The following is a 24,202-nucleotide window of genomic DNA, read 5'->3' as shown; positions in this document are numbered from 1 at the left end:
GGCAGAGTTGTAATGGCCACCATAATGACAAGGTATGTTAAGACGGACAAATGAAGCAGGCAACTCCATAGACGATAATACAATTCATTATAGAGTGATTTACTTATAGGAATATTGGGTTGGAGCAGAACAGATGACCCAGCAGTCTACACAGATTCTCCACTACAGATTCCTGTTGCCGTACCTTTTTTTTATTTTTTATTTTAGTATTGTAACTCAGGCACTAATGATTGATGAGACAAAGAAACCAAGAGTGAAGTGCACGCCATACTTTCTGGTGGTCTTGTGATAGGCGATGGCTTATAACAAATACTGTCACTGGTTTGGTGGTCCTGCCATTCCAACCATTAGTAACAAAAATGTTTATGACTCCATTTGAGGGAACACAGATAATCGCCAACCAGAAGGCTTTGATAAGGACAGTGAGGTGGGTCAGAGGTCAAAGCATGGAATTTAAAAATGAAATGAAATTGCAGGCTCAGAGATGGAGTTGTTTTATGCATACCTACATCTATACACTCTTTGGTGCTCCAGGTCCTGTTCAAAGCTGCCAGCCTTCCAACGTTACCCGAAATGGGCCCAATAAGGATCCTCACACATGAAATACTCTGCTTGTAAAGCCCGGAAAGGCCCACCAAGTGCTGTGATTTCTCTGAGGTAGGGGGGACAGGATGCGATAATATGGTTTTGAGGCGAGGCCCTGACTGCTGGACTTTCGGATGTGGTAGCTCCCTGAATCTTTCAGAGTCTATCTCCCAGCCCCTGGAGCACCAAGTTTCTCCTGTGTGCTGGTGCCACTCCTTGCTCATTTGGCCTGATTAACATAACGTGTGGGGACGACTTTCCTCGAAAGTACCCCCAGCTGCCACGGATGAGAGTAACCATGACTGAGACATGATGTGATCTGCTTGAGGGGCAGGGGAGAAGTGGCCATTTTCCCATAGGAAAAAGGCTGTGAGCAGTGGCCAGTTTCTCAGGGGAAAAGGCATTGAGCTCCCTCCTCCAGGGGCTTTTATTGGGTTGTAATTCACAGGAATACAGGGTGGCAAGAATCAAACAGTAAATAACATTTCAAAGAAATCTGAGGGCTTAGTATGAGTCAGAGTCTGTCAGGAACGGAGTTTTAGGGTTTCCTGCTCGAACCCTTAACATATGAATGAAAGTACTCTTAGCAGAGCAGATTTCACAGGTTTATCAGGAAGTCTTTGTGATGCCAGACTGTTTCTCAGGACTCGCTCTAGTAAGGCAAGGAGCTGCACCCCTCCCCATCAGGTATTCAGGTTTAAGGGGATTAGAGCCAGAAAGCGCTCCTCCCAGAGGACAGGGGACTCAGGCTTTGTCAAAGCAGGGGAAGGTAGGGCAAGAGTCCATTGCTCCCTCTTTGTTGCAGCCCCCTGCCCCAGTCCTTCCATGAAGGTCTCCCAAGTGAATTCGTCTGGCTTAGGTTGCCCCCCCGCTGTGAGGGGTCTTACCCATCATTGACTTCCGACCAAGCTTTGGGGGCAGGGAGAGGAAACTGAGGCAGCGTTTGCTACCAGAGACAAGCTTTGTCTCCTGCGGCTGGCATTCCAGAGGTCGTCCCTCACCCTTCGCCACAATTCCTAGAACCAGGCAGAGCGGTCTACAACAATAATGCCATCAATGTAATGGATTAATATGAAGTTCTGCAGGATGATAAAGATGAGGGTGAGTCGGCTTAGCTCTGGGACAAAACTGTATATTGTATACTGTACATTCCATGTGAATATAAATTTGTAATTCAGACAGAAAAGAATACACATCATTGGTCACATATCACGTGCCTGAGGCCACACTGATTTTCTCTAGTGGGGCTGCCGTGGCTATTGTGGCTACTACTTAGTTGAGCTGGCAGTCATATCCAGAATCCATCGACGCTTCTGCAGGGCCCAGTCTGCTTAGCTGAATAAAGGCGTAATTGGGATCACTTCCATCCTTTAGATTTGTACCACCCCGTACAGTAGCCACTAGGCACATGTGACTATTTAAGTTCAAATTAATTAAGCAAAATTAAAAATTTAGTTCCTCAGTCACACTAGCCGGAAAGTGCTCAACAACCACATGTAGCTCGTGTCTCCAGTTTGAGATGAAATAAAAATAAAGAGGAGCGAACCCTTAAACCTATAGGGCCAAAGGCCAAGGACAGGGCACCCTGCCCCTGGAGAAAAACGTGAGGCCTGGGCACCCACCTGGAGAAAGTGTGAGGTGGTCTCAGGCCTTGATCAGTCCCAGCTCTCAGGCTTGGGGAACAGGCAGGCAGGCCTGTACTGGGGGGCACCCAAGAACCCATTCCTGGCACAGATAAAAGCCAGAAGTAAGGGCAGACTGACGTGCAAATTGTTCAATGAAGAAATTTATATAATCAAATGAATTTTTTAAGCATTGAAATACATATGAGAAAAAAACTGTGACAAAGATTACAAACATGGAAAAGTCTGGGGAGGAAGTACAGGAGAGATCATTTGGTATTTGTCTTTCACCACCTGGCTTATTTCTTTATTTAATATATTTTACAGATGCCCCATTTTCCCTCCTTCACTCTCCTCTACCCCGTGCACCCCCTCCCACCAACATTCCCCTCCTTTAATTCATGTCCATGTGTCATACATACAAGTTCTTTGGCTTCTACATTTCCCATACTATGATTACCCTACCTCTGTCTATTTTCTACTTACTGTCTATGCTACTTATTCCCTGTACCTTTTCCCCCTCTCTCCCTCTCCCCCATTGATAACCCTCCATGTGATCTCCATTTCTGTGGTCCTGTTCCTGTTCTAGTTGTTTGCTTGGTTTGTTTTTGTTTTTTGTTTTAGGTGTGGTTGTTAGTAATTGTGAGTTTGCTATCATTTTACTGTATATATTTTTTCTTAGGTAAGTCCCTTTAACATTTCATATAATAAGGGCTTGGTGATGATGAACTCCTTCAACTTGACCTTATACAAGAAGCACTTTATCTACCCTTCCATTCTAAATGAAAGCTTTGCTGGATAGAGCAATCTTGGATGTAGGTCCTTGCCTTTCATGACTTGGAATACTTCTTTCCAGCCCCTTCTTGCCTGTAAGGTCTCTTTTGAGAAATCAGCTGACAGTCTGATGGGAACTCTTTTGTAGGTAACTGTCCCCTTATCTCTTGCTGCTTCTAGGATTCTCTCCTTCATTTTAATCTTGGCTAATGTAATTATGATGTGCCTTGGTGTATTTCTGTTTGGGTCCACCTTCTTTGGGACTCTCTGAGCTTCCTGGACTTCCTGGAAGTTTATTTCCTTTGCCAGATTGGGGAAGTTCTCCTTTATTATTTGTTCAAATAACTTATCCACTTATTGCTCTTCTTCTTCTCCTTTTGGTACCCCTATAATTCAGATGTCCTGGAGATTCCTAAGCCTCTCCTCATATTTTTGAATTCTTGTTTCTTCTTTTTTTCTGATTGGATGTTTCTTTCTTTCTTCTGGTTCGCACTGTTGATTTGAGTCCCAGTTTCCTTCCCATCACTATTGATTCCCTGTATATTTTCCTTTATTTCACTTAGCATAGCCTTTATTTTTTCATCTAATTTGCAACCAAATTCAACCAATTCTGTGAGCATCCTGATTACCAGTGTTTTGAACTGTGCATCTGATAGGCTGGCTGTCTCTTTGTCACTTGGTTGTATTTTTTGTGGAGCTTTGATCTGTTCTTTTGTTTGGGCTACTTTTTTGTCTCAGATTGCCTGCTACATATAAGGGGCAGAGCCTTAGGTATTCACCAGGGTGGGCAACCCACGTCCCTGGGTTGCCCACCCTGGGTTGTGATGCTATATGTGGGGGAGGGGTCTGAGAGGGAGCAGTGCTATTTTCTCCTTTCTCTTCCAGTTTTCAGTCACTTCCCCCATGACTCACAGTCAAATTGGTCCCTTCTGGTGGTGGTTCCCAGGTGGGTTGACTTGTGTACGTTCTAGGACCCTGTGGGTCTCTCCAATGAACTCTCCTGTGAGGCTGGGAGTCTCTCCCACTGCCGCCTCAACCCCCACAGGTGTTTCCAGTCAGTGGTTTGAGGCTTTATTTCCCTGTGCTGGGACCCCAGGTTGCGAGGTCCATTCTGCTCCCCCTTTATTTCATCTGGTTTATCTGCATGCGAATGTGGGACCACGTGCTCTACCAGCTGCTGCTTCAGTCTTGCTGGCCATCTGCAGCCTTGTGCACCCCATTCTCAATCTGCCACCTTGCTTTGTCCACCAGCCGCTGCCTTGCCATGAGTCCTCTTGGTCCCGGCTGCCCGTCTGTGACCTTCGTACCCATCTGGATGAATGTTTTGTTTTTAATTCCTTGGTTGTTGGACTTCCTTACAGTTGGATTTTCTGTCAGTTCTGGGTTTTGTTTTTAAATTGTTGTTGTCCTTCTTTTGGTTGTGTGAGGAGGCACAGTGTGTCTACCTATGCCTCCATCTTGGCCGGAAGTCCCCTCTCAAAAGTGATTTGTATGGTAGGTTTCCTTCTTTTTGTTCTATATTATTTATTTCCTCTTGTGCCCTTATAACCTGTCTCTCTTTCTGTCTCTGTCTTAATCTCTCGTACTTATACACACACTTACCTTTTTACCCTTTCCCCAGAAATATTGCTCAAGATACCCAATAGGATAATCAGGTTAGACTTGATTTTCAAGTTTTTAAAAAAAATTTATTTTTATTTATTTTTTAGAGAGAGGGGATGGGAAGGAGAAAGAGTGGGAGAGAAACATCCATGTGTGGTTGCCACTCGTGTCCCCTGCTGGGAACTGGCCTGCAACCAGACATGTGCCCTGACTGGGAATTGAACCGGCGACCCTTTGCTTCATAGGCCCATGCTCAATCCACTGAGCTACACCAGCCAGGGCGATTTTCAAGTTTTTAAAGATTGCTTTGGAGGAGGTCTCACATCAAATCATCCCTAATTATAAAATTTCCAAGTTTCGTTCCATTTAAGGCAGCTCATTTATTTGCTTTATTTAAGAGTTAGTCGGATGCCGTGGCACTCACAGTTCTGGCGTCTTTCACCTTTTGGATGTTTCTGCCCTGTGCTCATGGAAAGGAAGGTGCAGGGCCTGTCTTGACTTATGGGCACCCTCAGAGCTGTTCCTCCTCCCCCGGCTCCTCCTGGGGCTTCTGGGGCCTGTCTTGCAGCTAGTTTTTTTCCTGACATCTCAGCTCTTCTTCTAAACATCTGTCTTTTTGACAGAAGGATGTTGTTACCTTCTTCCCATGACCAGAGTCGGCAGGAATTTCTAAAATCCACTTTTTCTTTCTCTGCAGTGTCTTATATATCATCACACAGAAAACAGTGTTTACCAAAAATATTATTCCCAGTACCAGATGGAGCAGGACGTGAAACCACTCAGGAGCTGGTGACTGAAGCCCTGGGAGAGAAAATGAGGAGAGAAGAAATGCTGTTTAGACACCAGGGGCGGTCTGACTGGGTTGTGTTTGGAAGAGACGGTTGACTGAGGCCTGCCTGCCATCCCTGTCCCCAGTGGAGACGTCAGTAATTTCAGGGGGCAGGAGGCAGCTGCAGGTGGCCCCGGCTGGGCCCTGTGGTGTATGGACAAGGGACGGGCTCCTCAGAAGACCTTCACTACCAGGGCCCTGTCGTTGGACTTTCTCCCTAGTCTCAGAGGCAACTGCTATTTCTACTTAATACTTGAAATGAATGTGAACTGAAGATGAACCCTTTTTTTCCAAGGAGCTTTTTGTCCTGGAGCTCACAGTCCTGTCACCCCAGCCAGATATAGACACCTGGGCAGATATTTGTGTGTGGCCCTGAAAATCCTCACCTTACCAGCCTGCCACATGAGGTCCTTGGTTCTCAAGACCTATGATAATAGATAAGAATGCAATATATTGCTGATTAGGGTGTTGGTGAGAGAGAAGGAGCAGAGGGAGGGATAAGAAGAAGAGATAGAGAAAGAGAGAGAAAATGGAAAATATAGGAGAAAAAAGAGGGAAGGACAAAAACAAGGACATAATTAGAGAAAGGAAAGGAAATAAAAGAAAAGGCAAAGAAAAAAAATGTAATGGTGTTTACAAGATTAGCGAAGTTCTGAATCAAGAGCGGAAAGGCCTGTTCATAGCATTTTCCTGTCCACGCCATGAACAGACCACAGTCCCATTGGCACAAAGGGAGCATCGTCTCTTGTGCTGGTCGATTCCCATCATTCTCACTCACCAAGCACTTGAAGCTCCAGTTCGGGGCTGCGCTTGATGACATCTCCATCTCCTGTGGTGGCCTCACACCAGTAGAACCCGGAATCTTCTCTCCCAGCAGTCCATATCTGGTAGTCAGAGGATTCGGCCCTGCTCACCAGGGTCTGATTGGCCAGGTAGAAGGAGAAGTAGAGTCGCACCAGAGGGCTGTTCGGGAGCAACCTCGTCTCACAGCTCAGATTGACCGGATTGCCCTCCAGCAGGGGCAGTGAAGAGGATGCTCTCAGCACCGGGGCTGGAAATAGCTCTAAAGAAAAAGTTGACAATTGCCTGCTTCAGAGTTAAGGTTCATTTTGCGGAAGATATACTTCTCCCCACCGCTTTGGGAGCCTGTCTCCACAGAGTGTATCCATAAAACACAATTTTTTCCACTTCCAGCAGAGAGGCACTGTTACGGTTTCCGCATAGATATAGTCACCAGCTTGCTCATAGCCTCCTGGGAGAATCCTCCACACAGTTCACGCTGTCCTGAATAACCATGTTATTCATTAGATGACTGTGCCTTTGGGTAATGTTTGGCCAGAAGTGGATACACCCACACCCTGGCCAGTTCAGTGTTTCATTGCTTGTATTCCTGCCTCAAAAGATAATCTGGGACAATACTTTCTTTCCCATAGGAATTAACTTTTTTTTTCAGATAGAAAAAAGCTGATAGTGGTTATGAGTACTAAGATGAAGTCCATGAAGGAGTCACGACAAAGGCCACGTGCAACTGGGACAGAGGAAGCTGCTTGGACGGCAGACGTTCAGGAAGCAGTGCAACCAGAGAGGCCACATCTCCCCAGAGAGATGGACAGAAAGTATAACCAAGCCCTAATGTCTTCCTGCCCTCCGTTTCTAGCAGGTGTGTCCCACCTTTTGGCATCTCTGGGCCACACCGGAAGAGAAGAGTTGTCTTAGGCCACATATTAAATACACAAACACTAATGAAAACCCATGATCAAAAATAGGGTCATGCATAGTTTTCACTATATCCGCCACTACAGATAAGCAAAAGAGTCCTCTCGTGCGGCCTGCGGGCCACAGGTTGGACACGCCTGCTGTGGAGCTTTTATGAGATTCCCTGGGTTATTTTCTACCTACTTGAGTGACTCTTTATTTCATGCAAATAAAATAAAATTGATGAAATGGATCCTCACCATGCCCTGGCCTTGAAATTAACTCCTGAGTTTATTTACAGGGCACCACGGTATTCTGGAAAGAGCAACAGACTGGGACCCAGAGAACCTCCGTTCTGGTCCTCCCTGACCCCCACCTCCGCTCACCCCTGGCCACTGGTCATGCTGTGACCTTCAGGAAGTCAGGGTCTCAGTTTCTTCATTTGCAAATTGAAGCAATCATTTATGATGGCTTCACGGGTCCTTAAAGCTACAGTTCTATGACTATTCAGATACAATACCTTTAACAGTGATATTTACTCCCGCTGATGAGAAGCGAGGCTTTCCATACAAGCCCGAGCAGTGGTAGATGCCATTGTGACTCACGCTGGTTTTCAAGATGGTAAATTCAGGATTCCAATAAGAAAACTTAAAGGTCTTCTCATTGTGGTAGAAAAATATCTTGTATATCGGCTTGTTCTTCCATCCATGACACCTCAAGGCCAGAGGTTTCCCTTCAGTGACGACTCTGCTAGAGACCTGCAGTAGTAGCCAATCTGGAAAATGGGGGCCCAAAATGCTTGAATACAGTGGCACAGGTACCCTTAAGGAAGTCAAACACTGGGGGCTTTGTCTTTCTCCTTGAACACCCCACCCTGGAGTTCTGCTGAATCTGAGGCCTATCTCACATTCCTCAAATCTCCTTAGCTTTGCCAGGAAGAAAAGCAACCTTTCCCAGCAGCCCTGACCACGGCCCCTTCTTGTCTTCTCTGACCAGATCTTAGAGGTTGGTTGGGACAACAGTTTTATCAATGTGGTAGGCAGTATTCTAAGATGATCCCAGTAAGTCACACCCTTGTCTGATCCCCTTCTAGCCACCAGAGTATGACAAAGTTGGTGGGGTGTCCTCCCATGACGTTGTTACACTAAATGAGACTCGGTGCTAGCTGTCCGACTAAGAGTCTCCTGCTGGCCTTGCAGACGTGAGCTGAGGTGTTGTGAGATGGCCTGTGACAGACACATGTGGCAGGGGGCCTCCAGCTGACAGCCCGCAAACAGGCAGAGACTTCAGCCTTATAGCCACAAGGGGCTGGATTCTGCCAGCGACCCTGTGAGCTTGGAAGACTCACAGGAAGGACCACAGCCCAGCAAGCACCCCGATGGCAGCCTCAGCAGAGCACCTAGCTAAGCCGCCCGGAGGCTCCTGTCCAATGGCAAGATAATCAATGTATGTTGCTTGAAGGTAAGTCGGTGGTAATTTGTTACATAGCAATAGAAAACTGATACACTCAACTCCTGACTAATTTGTTCATAAGATCACATATACTAAGGCAAACACACATGGCAAACATATCCAAACATATTTATGCTTCTAAATTAACAGAAATACTCACATATGTGCAGATCAGTGATATAGCTTGTAACAGCAAGCTCCAAGTCAAATGGGCCCCCACTTTGGATGGGCACCTCTACACATAACTAAAAATGCTTCTTTTTCCCCTCCCTGGGCAGTTGGTTTGGCTAAATGAGCGTGAGGTTCTGAGAGGACAGAAGCGGAGAAGGGACAGAAGCACTTCTCCCCCCTCAGAGCTCACCTACGGGGGAAGGCGGGCGTCCCGTGCTGCGCAGAGCACAGCTTTCCGTCTCCGATGCTGCGCTCTTTCCTCCCTATTCCTGTTCTCCACCAGGAGGTGCTCAGAGTGCGCCACCCCCACGCGTCCGCACACACAGTGGGAATTTCAACAAACCTCCCTCCGAAATCTCCCAAAATGCTAGTGATGATATAAACATTTCAATGACCCAGTGAATAGACTCAGTTTCATGGATTTACATAGAATGCTGTACCTCAGAGAAAATTCTCATAGTTTCCAAATGCACACCCAACAGTTGTACAAATTGAACACATACCAGACCACAAAGCAGTTTTCCACAAGTATCAGGGACCCGTACCATATTTAACAGAAATTCTGACCAGAATGCCAAAAACACTTTTAGAGAAAACACTTTCTCTAAAAGTAGAAATCAGTGACAAGGAAAAAACACCACACTGCAAAAACGCTTCTAAATAAATCATGAGTAAACGAAAGAAAGAAATTTATAAATAAAATTGAAAACATTTAGCCTTAAAAGATAAGAGTATTGTATATCAAAAATTGGGGAATGTGGCTTTTAGCAGACATTAATTTTCTACTCAAAAATCATTCTCCCTATCTTTATCACCTTGGAGTAGGGTAGAGACACTCATTTTAAACCACAGGACTGGGACTTGGGTCCATGGACCAGCTGTATTTTCTTGGTCTCAGCACACACCGATGAACCGAAGTAATTGGGAGCTAGTGCAACGCCATTGAAGCCTCCACTGCTGACTGACCGTGGCAAACATCTTTACATACAGTATGGAGAACATCAACCAAAAAACTTGATGTAGTGTACTGTAATAAAATTAAAAACTTTTGCTTGTTGAAAAAGAAAACAGCATACTCAGATAGCAAGAAGCCAGGCCACAGAGTAGAAGGTATTTACTACACTTGAACAAGGACTCATACCCAGGATGTATTAAGAGCTACCACAAGTCAATATGGAAGAGGCAGAAAAACAATTTTTAAAAATTGGCAAAAAACCTAGGCAGGTACTTTACAAAAGAGGATATCCAAGCAAATAATAAATGTAAAAAGTACTCGGTATCATGAGCCATGAGGGAAATGCAAATGAAAACCATAGTGTGATGTCACTGCACATGCGAATGGCTACAGCGAAAAATACAGGAAACACCTGCTGTTGCTGAGGGGCGACCACGACTCACCCTGAGAGTGGGTGCCGACCACTGCGGAAAGCTAAAGCTGAATATATACGTATTTTGTGCCCCAGCAATTCCACTCCTAGGCAATTCCAGCAGACATGTGCACATACGTGCACCTGCAGACAGGCACAGAGAATCCACAGTGAGTGTCTCTAAGAGGCCCAAACTGGAAACAACCTAACAGTCCAATTAAATGGATGAATATGGAATATTATACTGTGATGAGAACTGCAACTTTACATCTGTGAATCTTACAATTGACGTGAGTAAAGGAAGCCAGACACGAAGAGCATGTACTATACTGTACTATATCCATTTATATGAAGTTAAAAAACAGGTGAAAACATATGGTGTTGAAAGTCTGTGGAGGCAGCAACTAGAAATGGGCTAGAGGGAGATTCTGTGACTCTGGAAACATTTATTTTTCCGGGTGTAATTTACTTTGTGAAAATTCACTGATGTGTACACTTCAGGTTTATTGTACGTTATACTTCAGTAAAATTTACATCAAAATACCATGTAAAAATACATAATTGTTGACTTGGGAAAGAATATACCTGCCAACAAGGACTCCTTAGGGTTAATTGGGCTCAAATTCGTAGACTCTACCAGCCACTGCTGGCAGGGGCCGCTCCTGCACCCTGCATTTCAGGGGAAAGCCTCAGACTGACTGCCGGCTCCCCGCTCTGTGCCCCTTAGGAGGGAGTCCCTGGAATCAGCTTTCAAGCAGTGGGCTCAGACATGCCTCATCCAATTGGAGTGGCTCAAACCACACAAAGTCTTGTATTAAAAGTGTTGTCAGCTCCCCTCACCTCTCTACTCTCTAGCATAGGACTTGAGTCCCGGAGGCCTAACAGACACAGGGTAAAGCTAGCATTTCTCCAACGTTCCTGACGTTTCCTTAGCTAAAACACATTTCCTCCAAAAGCAATCTAGTCCACATAAACCTAATTCTGCCTGCAGGATGGATTCACTTTTGCATTGTCAATTACACGGAAGTTTTAGCTTAATGCTTTTGAATAACTAAATAATCTGTTTGAATGATTTGTCCTGAATAATGAAACATTTTGATCTAAAGAGTATTGCAGTCTCCATCTCTTGATGTAGAAACCTCTTACAGACTTAAGTAGATGGTAGGCTTTTTTTCTGCTTCTATTCATCAGAGTTTAAAATGATAATAAAATAAAATAATAAAATTAATAAAATAAAATAAAACAAAATAAATACATTTAATAAATAAATAACTGTATGAAATGAAATACATAATAAATTAAAGGATAAATATGATCATAAAATAAATAAAATAAATATGTTAAATAAATACATAAATAAAAATAAAATTAAATAATATAATAAAATAAATAAAATTAAGTAAATTAAATAATAAATAAAATAAATACATAGAATGAAAGAAAGGAAATAAAAATATAATAGCAAAATAAATAAAATTAAAAATTAATTGCTTATTAATATAAATAAAATAAAAGAATAAATTTTTAAAATAAATAAAATAAAGTTTCACAGTAATTCCATATCCAGAATATTATCCTACAGATATACCATGAAATGTGCCCCAGATAATATGCACAAAGATGTTTACCACAGCAGCGCTTGTCAAAGCAAAGCATGGAAACACACTGGAAGCTTAGCAATAACGGGTAAATCGGTTATAGCACAGCCAGAAGGCAGACATTTGCAAGTATGAGGTAGATCTCTATTAATATAAGCAGACCTTCACAGTATTTTAAGTGGTAAAAGGTGTAGGATAGTATATATAGTATTCTACCGACCACTTGTTTTAAAGTTTATATTGTTGACAGTTTTGTTTCTGTGGATGCTGTGTGCAGGGCTAGGTGCTTGGGATGGGAGGGAGACTTCATTGTGCATCATTGTCCATTTCTCCAATGAGTGTTATTTACTATGGGCGGGTATAATTTTTAAACAAAACTAGATAACTTTGAATAATGACAAACTCCTAGGGCCTGAGTTTTACTCTAGATACCCTCCTCACACCTGCCCCAGTCGAGTGTTTGGGGGGCACAGTTTGAGGACTCTGATGTGGTCTTTTGATGATCTTGACTTGGTTGACCTGGCAGGCGCACAGAGCTGAGACCCATACTCAGACAAATCAATACACACACACACACACACACACACACACACACACACACAGACACACACACACCTGACATCCAGAAAGGAAAAAACACAAAGGAAGACCTTGCGAACTCCAGCTGTCCTCTCCACGCCGTACTTACCTCTGTGGACTTCCAGATGTATGGGGTCACTTGGCTGCGAGAGACCTGTCTGGCACCTGTATTCCCCAATGTCATTGACACTGGCAGCAATGATGCTGTAGCTGGGGGTCATGGTCTGAATGGCTGTGCCATTGAGAAACCACTGTGTAGAGCTGTCCCAGGGCAGGTGGGCTCCCTCACACAGGAATGTCACATTTTCCTCTGAAAATACACTGACCCACGGAGGCTGCAAAGTGAGCACTGACTTTGCAAGGTCTGCTGTGGGGAAAACAGAAACAAAAACAAGTGGCACAAAAGGAAAGGCTCTGAACAATAGGGAGGTTCTGTAGATAGCACTAGGGAAAAATGTATATTTAGATTAGGTTGAAAAATAAGCAAGAGAGAACCTACAAATCCAGCCATGAAGGATGTCCAGACCCGGCTGCAGAGGCCTCTGTTCATGTTATGAAATCTGGGTGTTGCTGATTTGGGGTTCTAAAAACCCCCAATGAAATGGGATAGACAGTGAAACAGGGTTTTAAACTAGTGCGACTGGGTTGAAGTCGATTTGCTGGATTACCTCTGAGGGTTCCTCTCAAGCCTTAATAAGCACCTGCACTGGAAAGCAAGATTCAAACCCCTCACTTTCTAACAGCCCAGTGTCTGCTTGATCCTCTCTGAGGAGAAAAAAAAAAAATTACTCAGCTTTCTTGTACGGTGACTAGTGTGGAGGAGGCTGGAAAACCCAGCACGGCTGCTTGTGCAGGTTTGCAATCCTTGCCCTTTCTTGCTAAATAGGCATTAAGTGCAGAGGTTGAAACTCATTTAGAATATCTTAGAGAGAACCCCTAAAAACCAGGATTTTATCAAAACCACATTCTGAATATAGGAGACCTCATATAATTTACAAATGTCCCCCCTTTCTACCCTCTCCCCATACTGTCTTCTTTAGGATAATAAAACCTAGCTTTTGGAAACAGGAGTGTGCCGGAGGAAGAGAAGTTGAGTTAGCCATTACTCACCTGTTTGACCATCACCTGGAACTGTAAGCGACCAAACAATAGAGACATCACCAGTTCGTCCGTGGAAGAAGAAAAGAAAGGGAGAATTAGGGGACAGAATTAATATAGACTTTAAGGGGCCAGCTTAGGTCTCTTTAGTTCCTCTCTTCCTCCTTTCCAAAAATCAGGTACCAATGGTACGGAAGAGCCTATAGGTGGTGATTGATGGGACTTTATTATGACCTGATGCTTCCAGGCTTAATGTTGCCTCAGAGTTTCCCTTCCCACCCTTTTGATAAAGTAAAGACCAATAAACCATGGAAGCACAGATACAATCATTGTCTCCATACTTCTAGCCTAGGTTACCAAAGGAAGACAGAAAACACTCAGTCCCCTTAGCCAGTGCCTGCCCCTTCTAGTGACCCTCTCCAAGCCCAACTTACCCCAAAGGAGCAGAGCTGTTAAGAGCCACATCTTATCCCCAAGGTGATGGCACCAGTGGCATCTGTAACATGCAAGACATGGAAGAGAATCTGCTGAGGCATCCGGAGCCAAGATTAGGAAAGAGGAAGGAAATGGCCTCTTCTGATCATGTCCATCCTGTCCCTTTTCTGGGAAATACATCCAGAATTCTCGAAGCATGCGCTCCCCTCCCTCATGCTCCTCAGTCTGTCTCCCCCCATGAGACACTGGATTTGGGGGTTATGAAACTCTGAGAATCCAAGGGGAGGGCTAATGTTTTAGGACATTCTCTTCTGAATATTCCCTCTCTACCAACTATGATTCTTTTGGGGCTAGAATATGGCAAAGCCCCATTTTTGAAACTGGCTCAAAGCCTGGCTAATCCCTCCAACACTGGATCAGTTGAAACCAGACTGTTCTCCCTCAGCCTCTGGGGGACACGTGAGCAGGTACTCACCTGTAAGAGCACCTCTAACACACACCAGCGCCTGTTCCTCCGGGAGTGCATGCAAGACCGGTTCCCATTTTCATTGAAAAAGAAGGAGGCCATCTTTCTGAAACACATTCTGAATTTGGGGTATTTGCCTTGGCTAAGTTCAAGGAAATTATACATTTAATGTAAATTCTATAGAGAAGAAAAGTAACTCATGTAGAAGTGGAAATGCCTGTAAGAAGGGAGTATCAGAGTGTAGAAGGGAAGCTCTAGGCCACCAAAGTGAGTTGTTTCAGGAGGCAGAGTTGTTCAAAGATAAAGAGCTTTTTTTTTTTTAGTTATTCTGTTAGGAGAGGAAAAAAAAAACTAAGCAGAAACTAGGATGAGTTCAGTGGGAGCAAAAGGGACTTAGGTAGCAATCTCACTGACAAGAGAATTAAAAATGACAAATAACGCTGCAGATGGACTGGACGGCCCCAGTGCCTCACCCCACCTTGAATCTATGCTATCTGCGCAGCCTCATGGGAGGCTGCTGGCACTTGCCTGAGCCCGGGCTTGGTTCATCCACGTGACTTTCATTGGCCAATGAAACCAATGAAATACGGGTGGAAACAGCCTTGTGCTAAGTCCAAGCTAGACTTTAGGAAGCTTTCCATACAATCGTGCATCCTCACCTGTTTTCCTGATTGTCATGATAAGAGCACAGGCTGGCTGTTGGGAGGCAGGGCTGTCCTCACCACGGCAGCCTGAGGTAGAGCTGCCCCAGCTGTCCTGCAATCTTCACGTGAGAAACAAATGCTTACTGCTGTGTCCCACTGAGATTTGGATTTTTTTAAAAGATTTTATTTTTATCTTTAAAGGGGAAGGGAAGGAAAGAGGGAGAGAAATATCAATGTATGGTTGCCTCTTGTGCATCCCCTGTTGGGAACTGGCCTGCAACCCAGGCATGTGTCCTGACTGGGAATCGAACTGTGATCCTTTGTTCACAGGCTCATGCTCAATCCACTGAGCTACACCAGCCAGGGCTGAGATTTGGAAATTTTTATAGAGCGATAGCTGACTGATACAAATGCAAAGCCAGGAAAGTGGGTGAGGAAGAACTCAGGATGTTCTGGGAGAGACAGGAGAAGCCTCAGCTGCTTGAAATCTACATTTCAATTCTGTATTTATAACTATTATACTATTTGGTCCTCAAAATTTTCCACTGCACGGATGTATCATAATTTATTTTATCAACATTTCTTCATAGACACACAGGTCATTTCTAATGTTTTACTGTTATGACCAGCATAATCTTACACCTAGTTTTAAACACTTCACTTATTTCTGTAGGACACAGTTCAAGAATCAGTATTGCTCAGTCAAAGGAAATAAAGATTTGTCTTTGGAGGGATGCTGTCAGATGTCTTTCACTACTATCATCGTTGCATGTGTTTGGAGAATGTTTCTTATGTACCAGGAAAATACACTTTTTATGTATTTTATCATCGAATCCTCACTATAAATTATGAGTAGACACTACTGTGATGTTTATTTTACAAATGAGGAAGTGGTCAAAGAGAAATTTGGTAACTTGTCTGAGATTATAAAAAGTGAAAACAGAATTGAAAACCGGACAGTTTGATTTCCTTTACACTCTCACAAATAGTGCATAATAGTCCCCACCCCCTCCCTTGTGATTTCTGCTTTGTAGTAAAATAGTTGCTTGTTTGAAAGCGAGTAAGTGCACTCGCTTCACAGACCAGGGAAGCCCGGGCGAATGAGCGCTGCTGCGGAAGAGAAGTGAAGGAAAGGTGAAATGCTTTTTCCTGAGAAGAACCTGTAGTTTCCAAGTATTGAAGAAATGTAAACCCATGGAAAAAGAACCAGGAGATAATTGAACAAACACTTAACTAAGGCAGAGTAGTCACTAGTACTTAATGGCCAGTGAAAATCATGATGCTCCTAAGGACTATTAGGAGAATTTATATCTAAATGTGACCTATGTACTTCCATGTATTGATGATATTTTATAATACCATCATCCTCATAGGATTTATAGATTTAAAATCATTTCACAAACACACTTTTCTCATAGACTTTGGTCTTACTTGCCTATTTTAACTAAAATATTTTTCTTCTTACAGTTGATGATAGTAATTTGTGAACAATGACTTGATATAGTTTTTGAAAGGTAAAAGAACTTACATCTTATTAAGAATTGACAAAAATTATTTTATTTTGGCATTGGTTATAAGTAAAAAAGCAGTCAATAATTCCTTATTCCCTACTATTCCTTCTTGAACAGCCATATATTTTAGAAACTATGAAAATGTGTCAACTAAATTTTAGGTAAATAATGTATATACGTGTCTATGGCACAATTTTCCCTCAATATGTTTTGCATGCTATAGACTATTCCTTGAATAGCTGCAATGTACTACTACTTTGTTATACTTGCTAATGCTGTGAGTCTTTCTCAGGAGATTCAGATAAACTTTACCTAAGTTTTTCTTCAACTACTGTCGGGGCCTAAAGATAGCGGATGCAATCTATCAAGATCGCACCAGGAGGGCTTGGCTGAGGCAACCCAAACAGGATATTGCAGCCAAGCCCGGTGGCCCCACCCTTGGGGGCATCCCTGGATCACAAGTACTAACTACCAATCAAGATGCTGATCACGCGCCCACCTACCAATCGTCGCCAGGAGCATGCAGTGAGCATGCACAGGACAACCTATCAGGACCACTCCCCCTTTTCCCCTGCCCTCTATATAACAGCCCCGCCTAAAATAAAATTTGCAGCTTGATCAGAATCCTTTGTCTTGCTGCCTTTCTCCGCACCTCTTGTTCCCATCCCTTTCATCCGTTTCAGGTAGACTCGGGACCCCAGTTGACTGTTCCGCGGGACGGAACAAACTACCATTCATTATAAAAAGTCCCTCACTGGTTCAATTTTGAATTTCCATTAGAAATTCAATTTTATTTTTTTATTCTTATTCTTACTTCTTAATCTATCAACTCTTTCTCTGGTTCTTGAATCCTCTAAGTCAATCCACCAACTTTAAAAAATTTAATCCTCACCTATGACTTTATAGTTTTTTCATTTAGTCTTTATGGTTACTTTATGGTAGTGTTAGAATTTGTCTTTTATAGATGACTTTAACTTTGGATGCCCTTGTCCATTTCCCACTTTGTCATCATGAATATATACATCAAGCCCTTTGACTAATTTTCTTGTGTGCCCTTGAGATTTCCTAGGCTCTTTAAATCAAATCATTATAAATCATAGTCTGTTCTGTTACACACACTCTTCACATAGACCCTCCCCTAACTCTACTGTCTGAGTGTGAGTCAGCACTACCCTGAAAGGCCATCATACAGACCCACACTATAAGAGGAGCCCACAGTGGCTTGTTGGATCTTACAGTGTGAAAGTTCTGATCTTTCCTTTTCCCTAAGCTAGGACCTCTCTCCTGCACCACCTTGGCATATCAGAAACACCTTCAGAGTCATGGTAACATGGGCAGTAGCCAGGTGGTCAAGACGGTTTGCAACTATAGGGGTAGAGGAAGAAGTCAGGAAGGTAGAGAAGGCAGAAGGTTGACCACAAACTCTTCCTACTTCTTTTGCCCTGTTCTACCCCATGGAAAGAAAACAAATCTTTATTTCTTTTTCAGACCTTTAAAAGAGTTATGTAATATTTTATGCAAATGAAAGAATGGACAATACACGTGTATATAGTTATGATTCACAATAAGCAAATAAACAGTTATGAACCTACCACTTAAGGACTAAAATATTACTAGTAACAGACCAGATTTCCAGCAACAATGGAGTAGCAGAGATTTGATTTATTTTCTCACCTGAAATGACAAAAATAAAATATAAATAAAGGTTTTCAAAACAGTACATAATTATGCAAGATAAACGCCTGCATAATGTGTTTCAGAAAGATGGCCTCCTTCTTTTTCAATGAAAGTGGGAAACCGGTCTTGCATGCACTCCCGGAGGAACAGGCGCTGGTGTGTGTTAGAGGTGCTCTTACAGGTGAGTACCTGCTCACGTGTCCCCCAGAGGCTGAGGGAGAACAATCTGGTTTCCACTGATCTAGTGTTGGAGGGATTAGCCAGGCTTTGAGCCAGTTTCAAAAATGGGGCTTTGCCACATTCTAGCCCCCAAAGAAACATAGTTGGTAGAGGGGGGATATTCAGAAGAGAATGCCCTAAAACATTAGCCCTCCCCTTGGATTCTCAGAGTTTCATAACCCCCAAATCCAGTGTCTCACGGGGGGAGACAGACTGAGGAGCATGAGGGAGGGGAGAGTATGCTTTGAGAATTCTGGATGTATTTCCCAGAAAAGGAACAGGATGGACATGATCAGAAGAGGCCATTTCCTTCCTCTTTCCTAATCTTGGCTCCAGATGCCTCAGCAGATTCTCTTCCATGTCTTGCATGTTACAGATGCCACTGGTGCCATCACCTTGGGGATAAGATGTGGCTCTTAACAGCTCTGCTCCTTTGGGGTAAGTTGGGCTTGGAGAGGGTCACTAGAAGGGGCAGGCACTGGGCAAGGGGACTGAGTGTTTTCTGTCTTCCTTTGGTAACCTAGGCTAGATAGAACTCATGAGTATGGAGACAATATTGTGCTCCCATGATTTATTGGTGTTTATTATATCAAAAGTCTTAAATCTCTCTTTAAATAATATCTGTATGTGGTATGAGGCAGGTATCCAACTTCTTTTCTTCCTTAGATATAACCAATTAAATTAAAAAACTTAAATCATTCCTGACATGAACTGCCAATTCTATCATAAACTGTTTTCTTATATATGTGCTTCTCTTCCTAGAGTCTCCATTATTTTATTCCCCGTTGCCTTATCCTGTGTCATTACCACATTGTGTTGCTACTACAGCTTGTTGACCCTACAGAAGGAATACAGCTGTCAACAAGGATGACTTTGGCTAACTGGGCCCAGCTTTAGCATCTAGCAGTGTATTGTTTGCAGAGGGCCTCTTCAGGGAAAAGCCACCAGCTGGGCTGCTAAGCCTCCTGCACTGCATTCATGTGGTCTGAGCAGAACCCTATAAAGGAGTTGTTAAAATCATAATTTAACCAATGGTTGAACTGAGCCCTGTCCAGTCCAATGAGCTCTGTCCTCACTCCCATTGTTAGCAACCAATGAGAGTACCTCCATAAGGACCACTCAGGACTCCCCGATTCTGACTAGTCAGGACAGTGTTATTTGAACAATCAAACTATACAAATTTGGATTCATTATTTACACAGAAATGGGCAAACACGAGACCAAGGTGGGCACTTTATATAACTGGAACTCCCTTTGCCTTAGGGTAGGCACTTTAAGTTTCCACCAGAAGCTGCCTGCCTCCTGGGTTTGCAAACTGTTTACCTGAGTAAAGTCTCTACTTTTACTGCACCCTAAGCTGGGGACTCCTGCTGGCAATGGATTGATGGCAGTGACCTTTTGTAGACAGGCGTTATAGGGCATCCTAACATATGGTAGTGCACGTCTCCCTGACTTACCCATCTTCAGGAATGCTATTCTTTTGTTTTTGCTGATTTTTAAATAATTATTGGGCTTTAAATTAGAACTACATTAAATATGTAAATTAATTTGAGGAGGATTTGTATCTTTATGACACTGAGTTTTTCAAACCATAAATTTGGTGTATCTACTCAGTCTTTTGCTGTTCCTTTAATAGTGTTCATAAGTTGCATAGTTTTCTCCATACTTGTCTTGGACAGATCTTGTGGGAGTTCTTCAGGGTGCCTGTGTGTGTGTGTGTGTGTGTGTGTGTGTGTAAGTCTTTGCTAATTCAAAGAGTCATTATAAATTCACATTTTCTAACTGTCTGCTTATAGTATCATGGAAATGCAGTGGATTTAGGAAACAATGACTTTATATCCAGACACTTTAAATATTTTCAGATTATTTATTTGCAGATTCTTTTGTGCCTTTTTTGTAGATGTTCATATTATCTTCAACTGTTATAGAGCTTTATTTCTTCCTTTTTGGTCCATATGTGACTATTTTCTGTAGGATTTGGGGAGATATATCTTTTCAGGAAATGATCATTTACATCTCAGTTTGCTGAATCATAAATGGGTGTAGGATTTTACTGAATAATTTTTCTTGCTAAGTTGAGAAGGTAATTTTCCTCCTTAAATTTATTATGTGGCTAATTATACTTAATGGATTTTCCGATGTTAAGAAACTCTTATATTTCTTTTTAATGTAAATTTAATTTTATCATGATTTAGTATAAATTATTAGGTGTTGATGGATTTGACTTGCCAGCATTTTGTAATTCATATTTCTACATTGATATTTATCACAATTTTCACCAGAAGTTTGTTAATGCTATTAATATTTTCAAATAACCAACACTTAACTTTGTAGATTTTATATATTGTACCTTGTTTTTTATATTTTAATTTTTTGTTCTTATCTTTTTATCTTTCTTCTTTTTTTGTATTTGTTCTGTTTTTTTTCTTAAGTTTGATGCTGGGGTTATCAGTTTTATCCTTTTATCAGTCTTAATACAAGAGTTTCTTCTTTATTCTAATTACTATTTTAACTATATCTCATAATTTTGGATTCATAGTGTTTCTATTATTGGTTATTGATAAATATTCTAAATTTCCTTGACTTTTTGATTAAGTTTTTTCTGTTATTTGCTACTTTTCTCTTTCCATTTTCCTCTTCTCATGGTTTGAAATTTTTACACACTATTTTTCTTCTTAGTGGTTGTCCTAAAAGTGTATCTTTTATGTTTTCTATAAGAACTTACAAAGATAATCCCCAAGATGAAATCTTCAGAGAAGAAACCTTTCACCAATTTCATGCTCGAGGTAGTGACAACAGAGTATTAGTAAAAGTTCATGGCTGTGTAGTTCTAATGTACGGAATGTCTTCTGTAGCTCTATTTTACCACCTTTTCCCCCAAACTATTTCAACTTATGGCAAATCTGTCTGTGAAGATGTTGACTAACCCCTTTTATGACAACGCAACCCAGAATTTCTCTAAGAACTTTCCTATTGGTGATGTAGTTCTGTCCCTCGATATCCTGAGGAACTGATGATGAATAATGGTGGTGATATTTTCCTCACAATAACCGATGTGAGGAGGCACATTGGAACACCGGGAAAATAATGTTCCTATGAGTAAAATGGACACTTTGAGGAGCGTTTTACAATCCATTGCAGCTGGAAGCTTCCAGTCTAGTGAGCCAGCTAATGCGTCTGCCCACGGTCCCCCAGCAGTCCAGACAATGAGTAACGATCACTCCGTGATGAAGGTCTGTGGGAGGCAGAGCAGTTTTTCTGAACTTCAAAAAGCTCTCAGTTCACAGAACTCCTAGGGATAGCTAGCTGTGGACTGATGGACTCGGCAATGTTTTGTCACAGGAGAAGTTAATTGAATGAAAACACTGCACTGCTGGGGATCATGGGAAGCGCATACATGGTCTTCACCCTTGAAATTGTCTGCACAATGGCTTTGTTTCCTAGGGTTGCATCCAGTCCAGGTCAACACTGACTCGCAGTGTAACTCGCTCATGCCACCATGACTTCATTTCTCTTGCCCAATAGCCTCTAGGCTGATCTTAGCAGGAAGTGAAAACAAAACTTACTGGAAAGGCAGAGTAACAGAAACTTAAGTAGATTCATCCATCTAAACAAGGCTGGGATGCTCCAACATCTGACTCGGTTTTGTGCCTCAGAAAGAAAGCTGAAAGAGGTCAAGTAACCTGGTTATAGTCAAAAGGTTAATAAATAGTGCCGAGAGACACAAACTTGTTCCAAGTCTTGTTTTCTGCAATAGTGATATAATAACTGTTAAGATTTGACCAAAAGGGAATTATCGCTAATTGACCCTGAGTATGCTCCCCTCTGCATTGTAACTGGGGAATCTTTTCTCAGGCAATTAGCAGCTTTATCACATAGAAGAGGAGGCAGCTGAAATTTAGGCAAAGCCAGATTCTTTCTGGGGAAAATCAGTTCTTTGCAACAGAGGTGTGGTGAGAGTTAAGAAATAAAGCATTTACATATTATGGTGGCTTACCACTTGGTAAGGATAGTAAGTGTATTATCTTCTGACTTTACAGAGGGTGAGCCGAGGCAGGTTGTAGTCAGAACTTTTCTTTACAACCATAATTTAGGGTATTAGGGTAGACTTCAATAACGCCTCTGTTCAAGACAGCATTCCGGACAGATCCTCTGGCCCTCCTTCTTCTCACCTGACTTTGTGAAGATGCTGTCACACGGGGGTAGTCACGTTTACGTCAGGGTTTTCTGTTGAACACTGTCTGGGAAGGAAGGAAGCTGGCTCTGTCTGTGTCGCTGCTGAGCCACGATGGCTTGAATAGGATGCTCCCCCAGGGAGGACAGTGACAGTGTTGTGACATTCCTAATGTCACAATCATATTTTTTCCCGTTCCACTAGTCGCTTCTGCCTCCAAGTTTTGGTCCTTCTGATCTCAGAGACGTTGCAGTTGCTAATGTGGCCCGGACTTTAGCCCACTCTCCACAGTTTCAAAAGCTGTGGTCTATGAGGCTAAATGAAACAGAGGAGATGGGAGGTCTGAGAGTTCAAGGATTTCCAGAGATCCAACCAATCATTACTCTCCCTGCTTTGGTTAGGAATACGGTTATCCCAGCTCAAATAGAAGACTTTTGGCTCAGTTTAGAAAACTGGGGAAAGGCCATTTCCTATATCAGATGTGCAGGACCCTCATTTTCACAAGCTAAGTGAATTTAAAGGTAGTTTCTCTTCTATACAGATTTTAAAAAATTATTTCCTGCCCTGGCTGGTGTAGCTCAGTGGATTGAGCGCGGGCCTGCGAACCACACGATCACGGTTCAATTCCCAGTCAGGGCACATGCCTGGGTTGCAGGCCAGTTCCCAGCAGGGGACTCACGAGAGGCAACCATACATTGATGTTTCTCTCCTTCTCTCCTTCCCTTCCCCTCTAAAGATAAATAAATAAAATCTAAAAAAATATATATTTCCTTTTTCATAGTATTTTTTTAAGATTTTTTATTTATTTATCTTTAGAGGGGAAGGAGAGAGGAAGAGAAACATCAATGTACAGTTGCCTTTTGTGCGACCCCTGCTGGTAGTTAGCCTGCAAGGAACCGGCCTGCAACCCAGGCATGTGCCCTGACTGGGAATCGAACCGTGATCGTCTGGTTCGCGGGCCCGCGCTCAATCCACTGAGCTACGCCATCCAGGGCTTTTCATAGTATTTTTAACACCAAGTAGATGGGGATGAGGGTTCCCCTCACATCAAGTAATACTGATATTAATGACCCACAGGGAGGGCAGAGGCCGCAGGTTAGCGTACAGTCCCACACGACTGGCCCCCACCGTAGAGGACAGTCAGCAGGCCAAGTTGTCACCTGTGCTTTGGGCTCACCACCTATGCATGAGGGGTTCCCCTAACTGCCTCCACAGGTTTATAAAAAGTATTGATAATATCAAGTTGGAAAGAATATAAGACACTGTATATTTTTATACACTGTCAGTAGGGGTGAATTGGCAGAGCCTTTTTAAAAAAATGTTATTTAGCAGCATATAAGCAAATTTGAATTTTGCCCATTAGGTTAATATATTACATTGGACCATATGAAATTGCCAGTAGTTGACAAATTTTTACCTAAAAAATGAACTTGATAGATCAAAAGAAATCACATGCACTAAGACACAAACAGAAAACAAGTAAAATGTTTTCAAAATTTCAAGAGGGTCTTATGTAGGATAGATAGTGAACCAAGGCAGGGAGGAGGAGGGAGGCATGTCTCACCCACTAACTCGGCAGGCCTGGGCTTGGTCTGATAATATTGCCAGGTGTTCCGACATCACAGGAAACGCCATGTCAGCACGGGAGGAGGGTGGTCCCTGAAATTCTGTGTATCCTCATCTCCACTATCTGGGAAGGAAAGC

At 42.7% G+C, this 24,202-nt stretch overlaps 2 protein-coding genes across 3 annotated transcripts in view; one reads left to right on the top strand and one right to left on the bottom strand.

Annotated features, from left to right (window-relative positions):
* Nucleotides 1–4,852: 4,852 nt before the first annotated feature.
* FCGR1A (Fc gamma receptor Ia) lies at nucleotides 4,853–13,880 on the bottom strand. 2 transcript variants are annotated; one of them, XM_037038923.1, is made up of 6 exons: nucleotides 13,807–13,880; nucleotides 13,385–13,405; nucleotides 12,384–12,641; nucleotides 7,628–7,882; nucleotides 6,191–6,475; nucleotides 4,853–5,384 (listed from the first exon to the last, which is right to left on the bottom strand). In XM_037038923.1, exons 1-6 carry the CDS (start codon nucleotides 13,835–13,837, stop codon nucleotides 5,152–5,154), a joined length of 1,083 nt encoding a protein of 360 aa, XP_036894818.1. In that variant the 5' UTR covers nucleotides 13,838–13,880; the 3' UTR covers nucleotides 4,853–5,151. The 2 variants fall into 2 exon arrangements, with proteins under 2 accessions (XP_036894818.1, XP_036894819.1); XM_037038924.1 differs by having other exon boundaries at nucleotides 12,384–12,638.
* A 4,806-nt stretch (nucleotides 13,881–18,686) lies between these two features.
* Nucleotides 18,687–24,202, top strand: part of LOC118981940 (myomegalin) — a 35,142-nt gene continuing 29,626 nt past the window's right edge. The window contains exon 1 of the mRNA XM_037038814.1: nucleotides 18,687–18,762. The gene's annotated coding sequence lies outside the window, so the exon portion shown is untranslated. The remainder of the gene's footprint in view (nucleotides 18,763–24,202) is intronic.

Source organism: Sturnira hondurensis, unplaced genomic scaffold (genome assembly GCF_014824575.4).
Source record: "Sturnira hondurensis isolate 20B ecotype Veracruz unplaced genomic scaffold, ASM1482457v3 Scaffold0024822, whole genome shotgun sequence".
NCBI classification, from domain to species: Eukaryota; Metazoa; Chordata; class Mammalia; order Chiroptera; family Phyllostomidae; genus Sturnira; species Sturnira hondurensis.
This window is presented reverse-complemented; position numbering and strand designations above follow the sequence as displayed.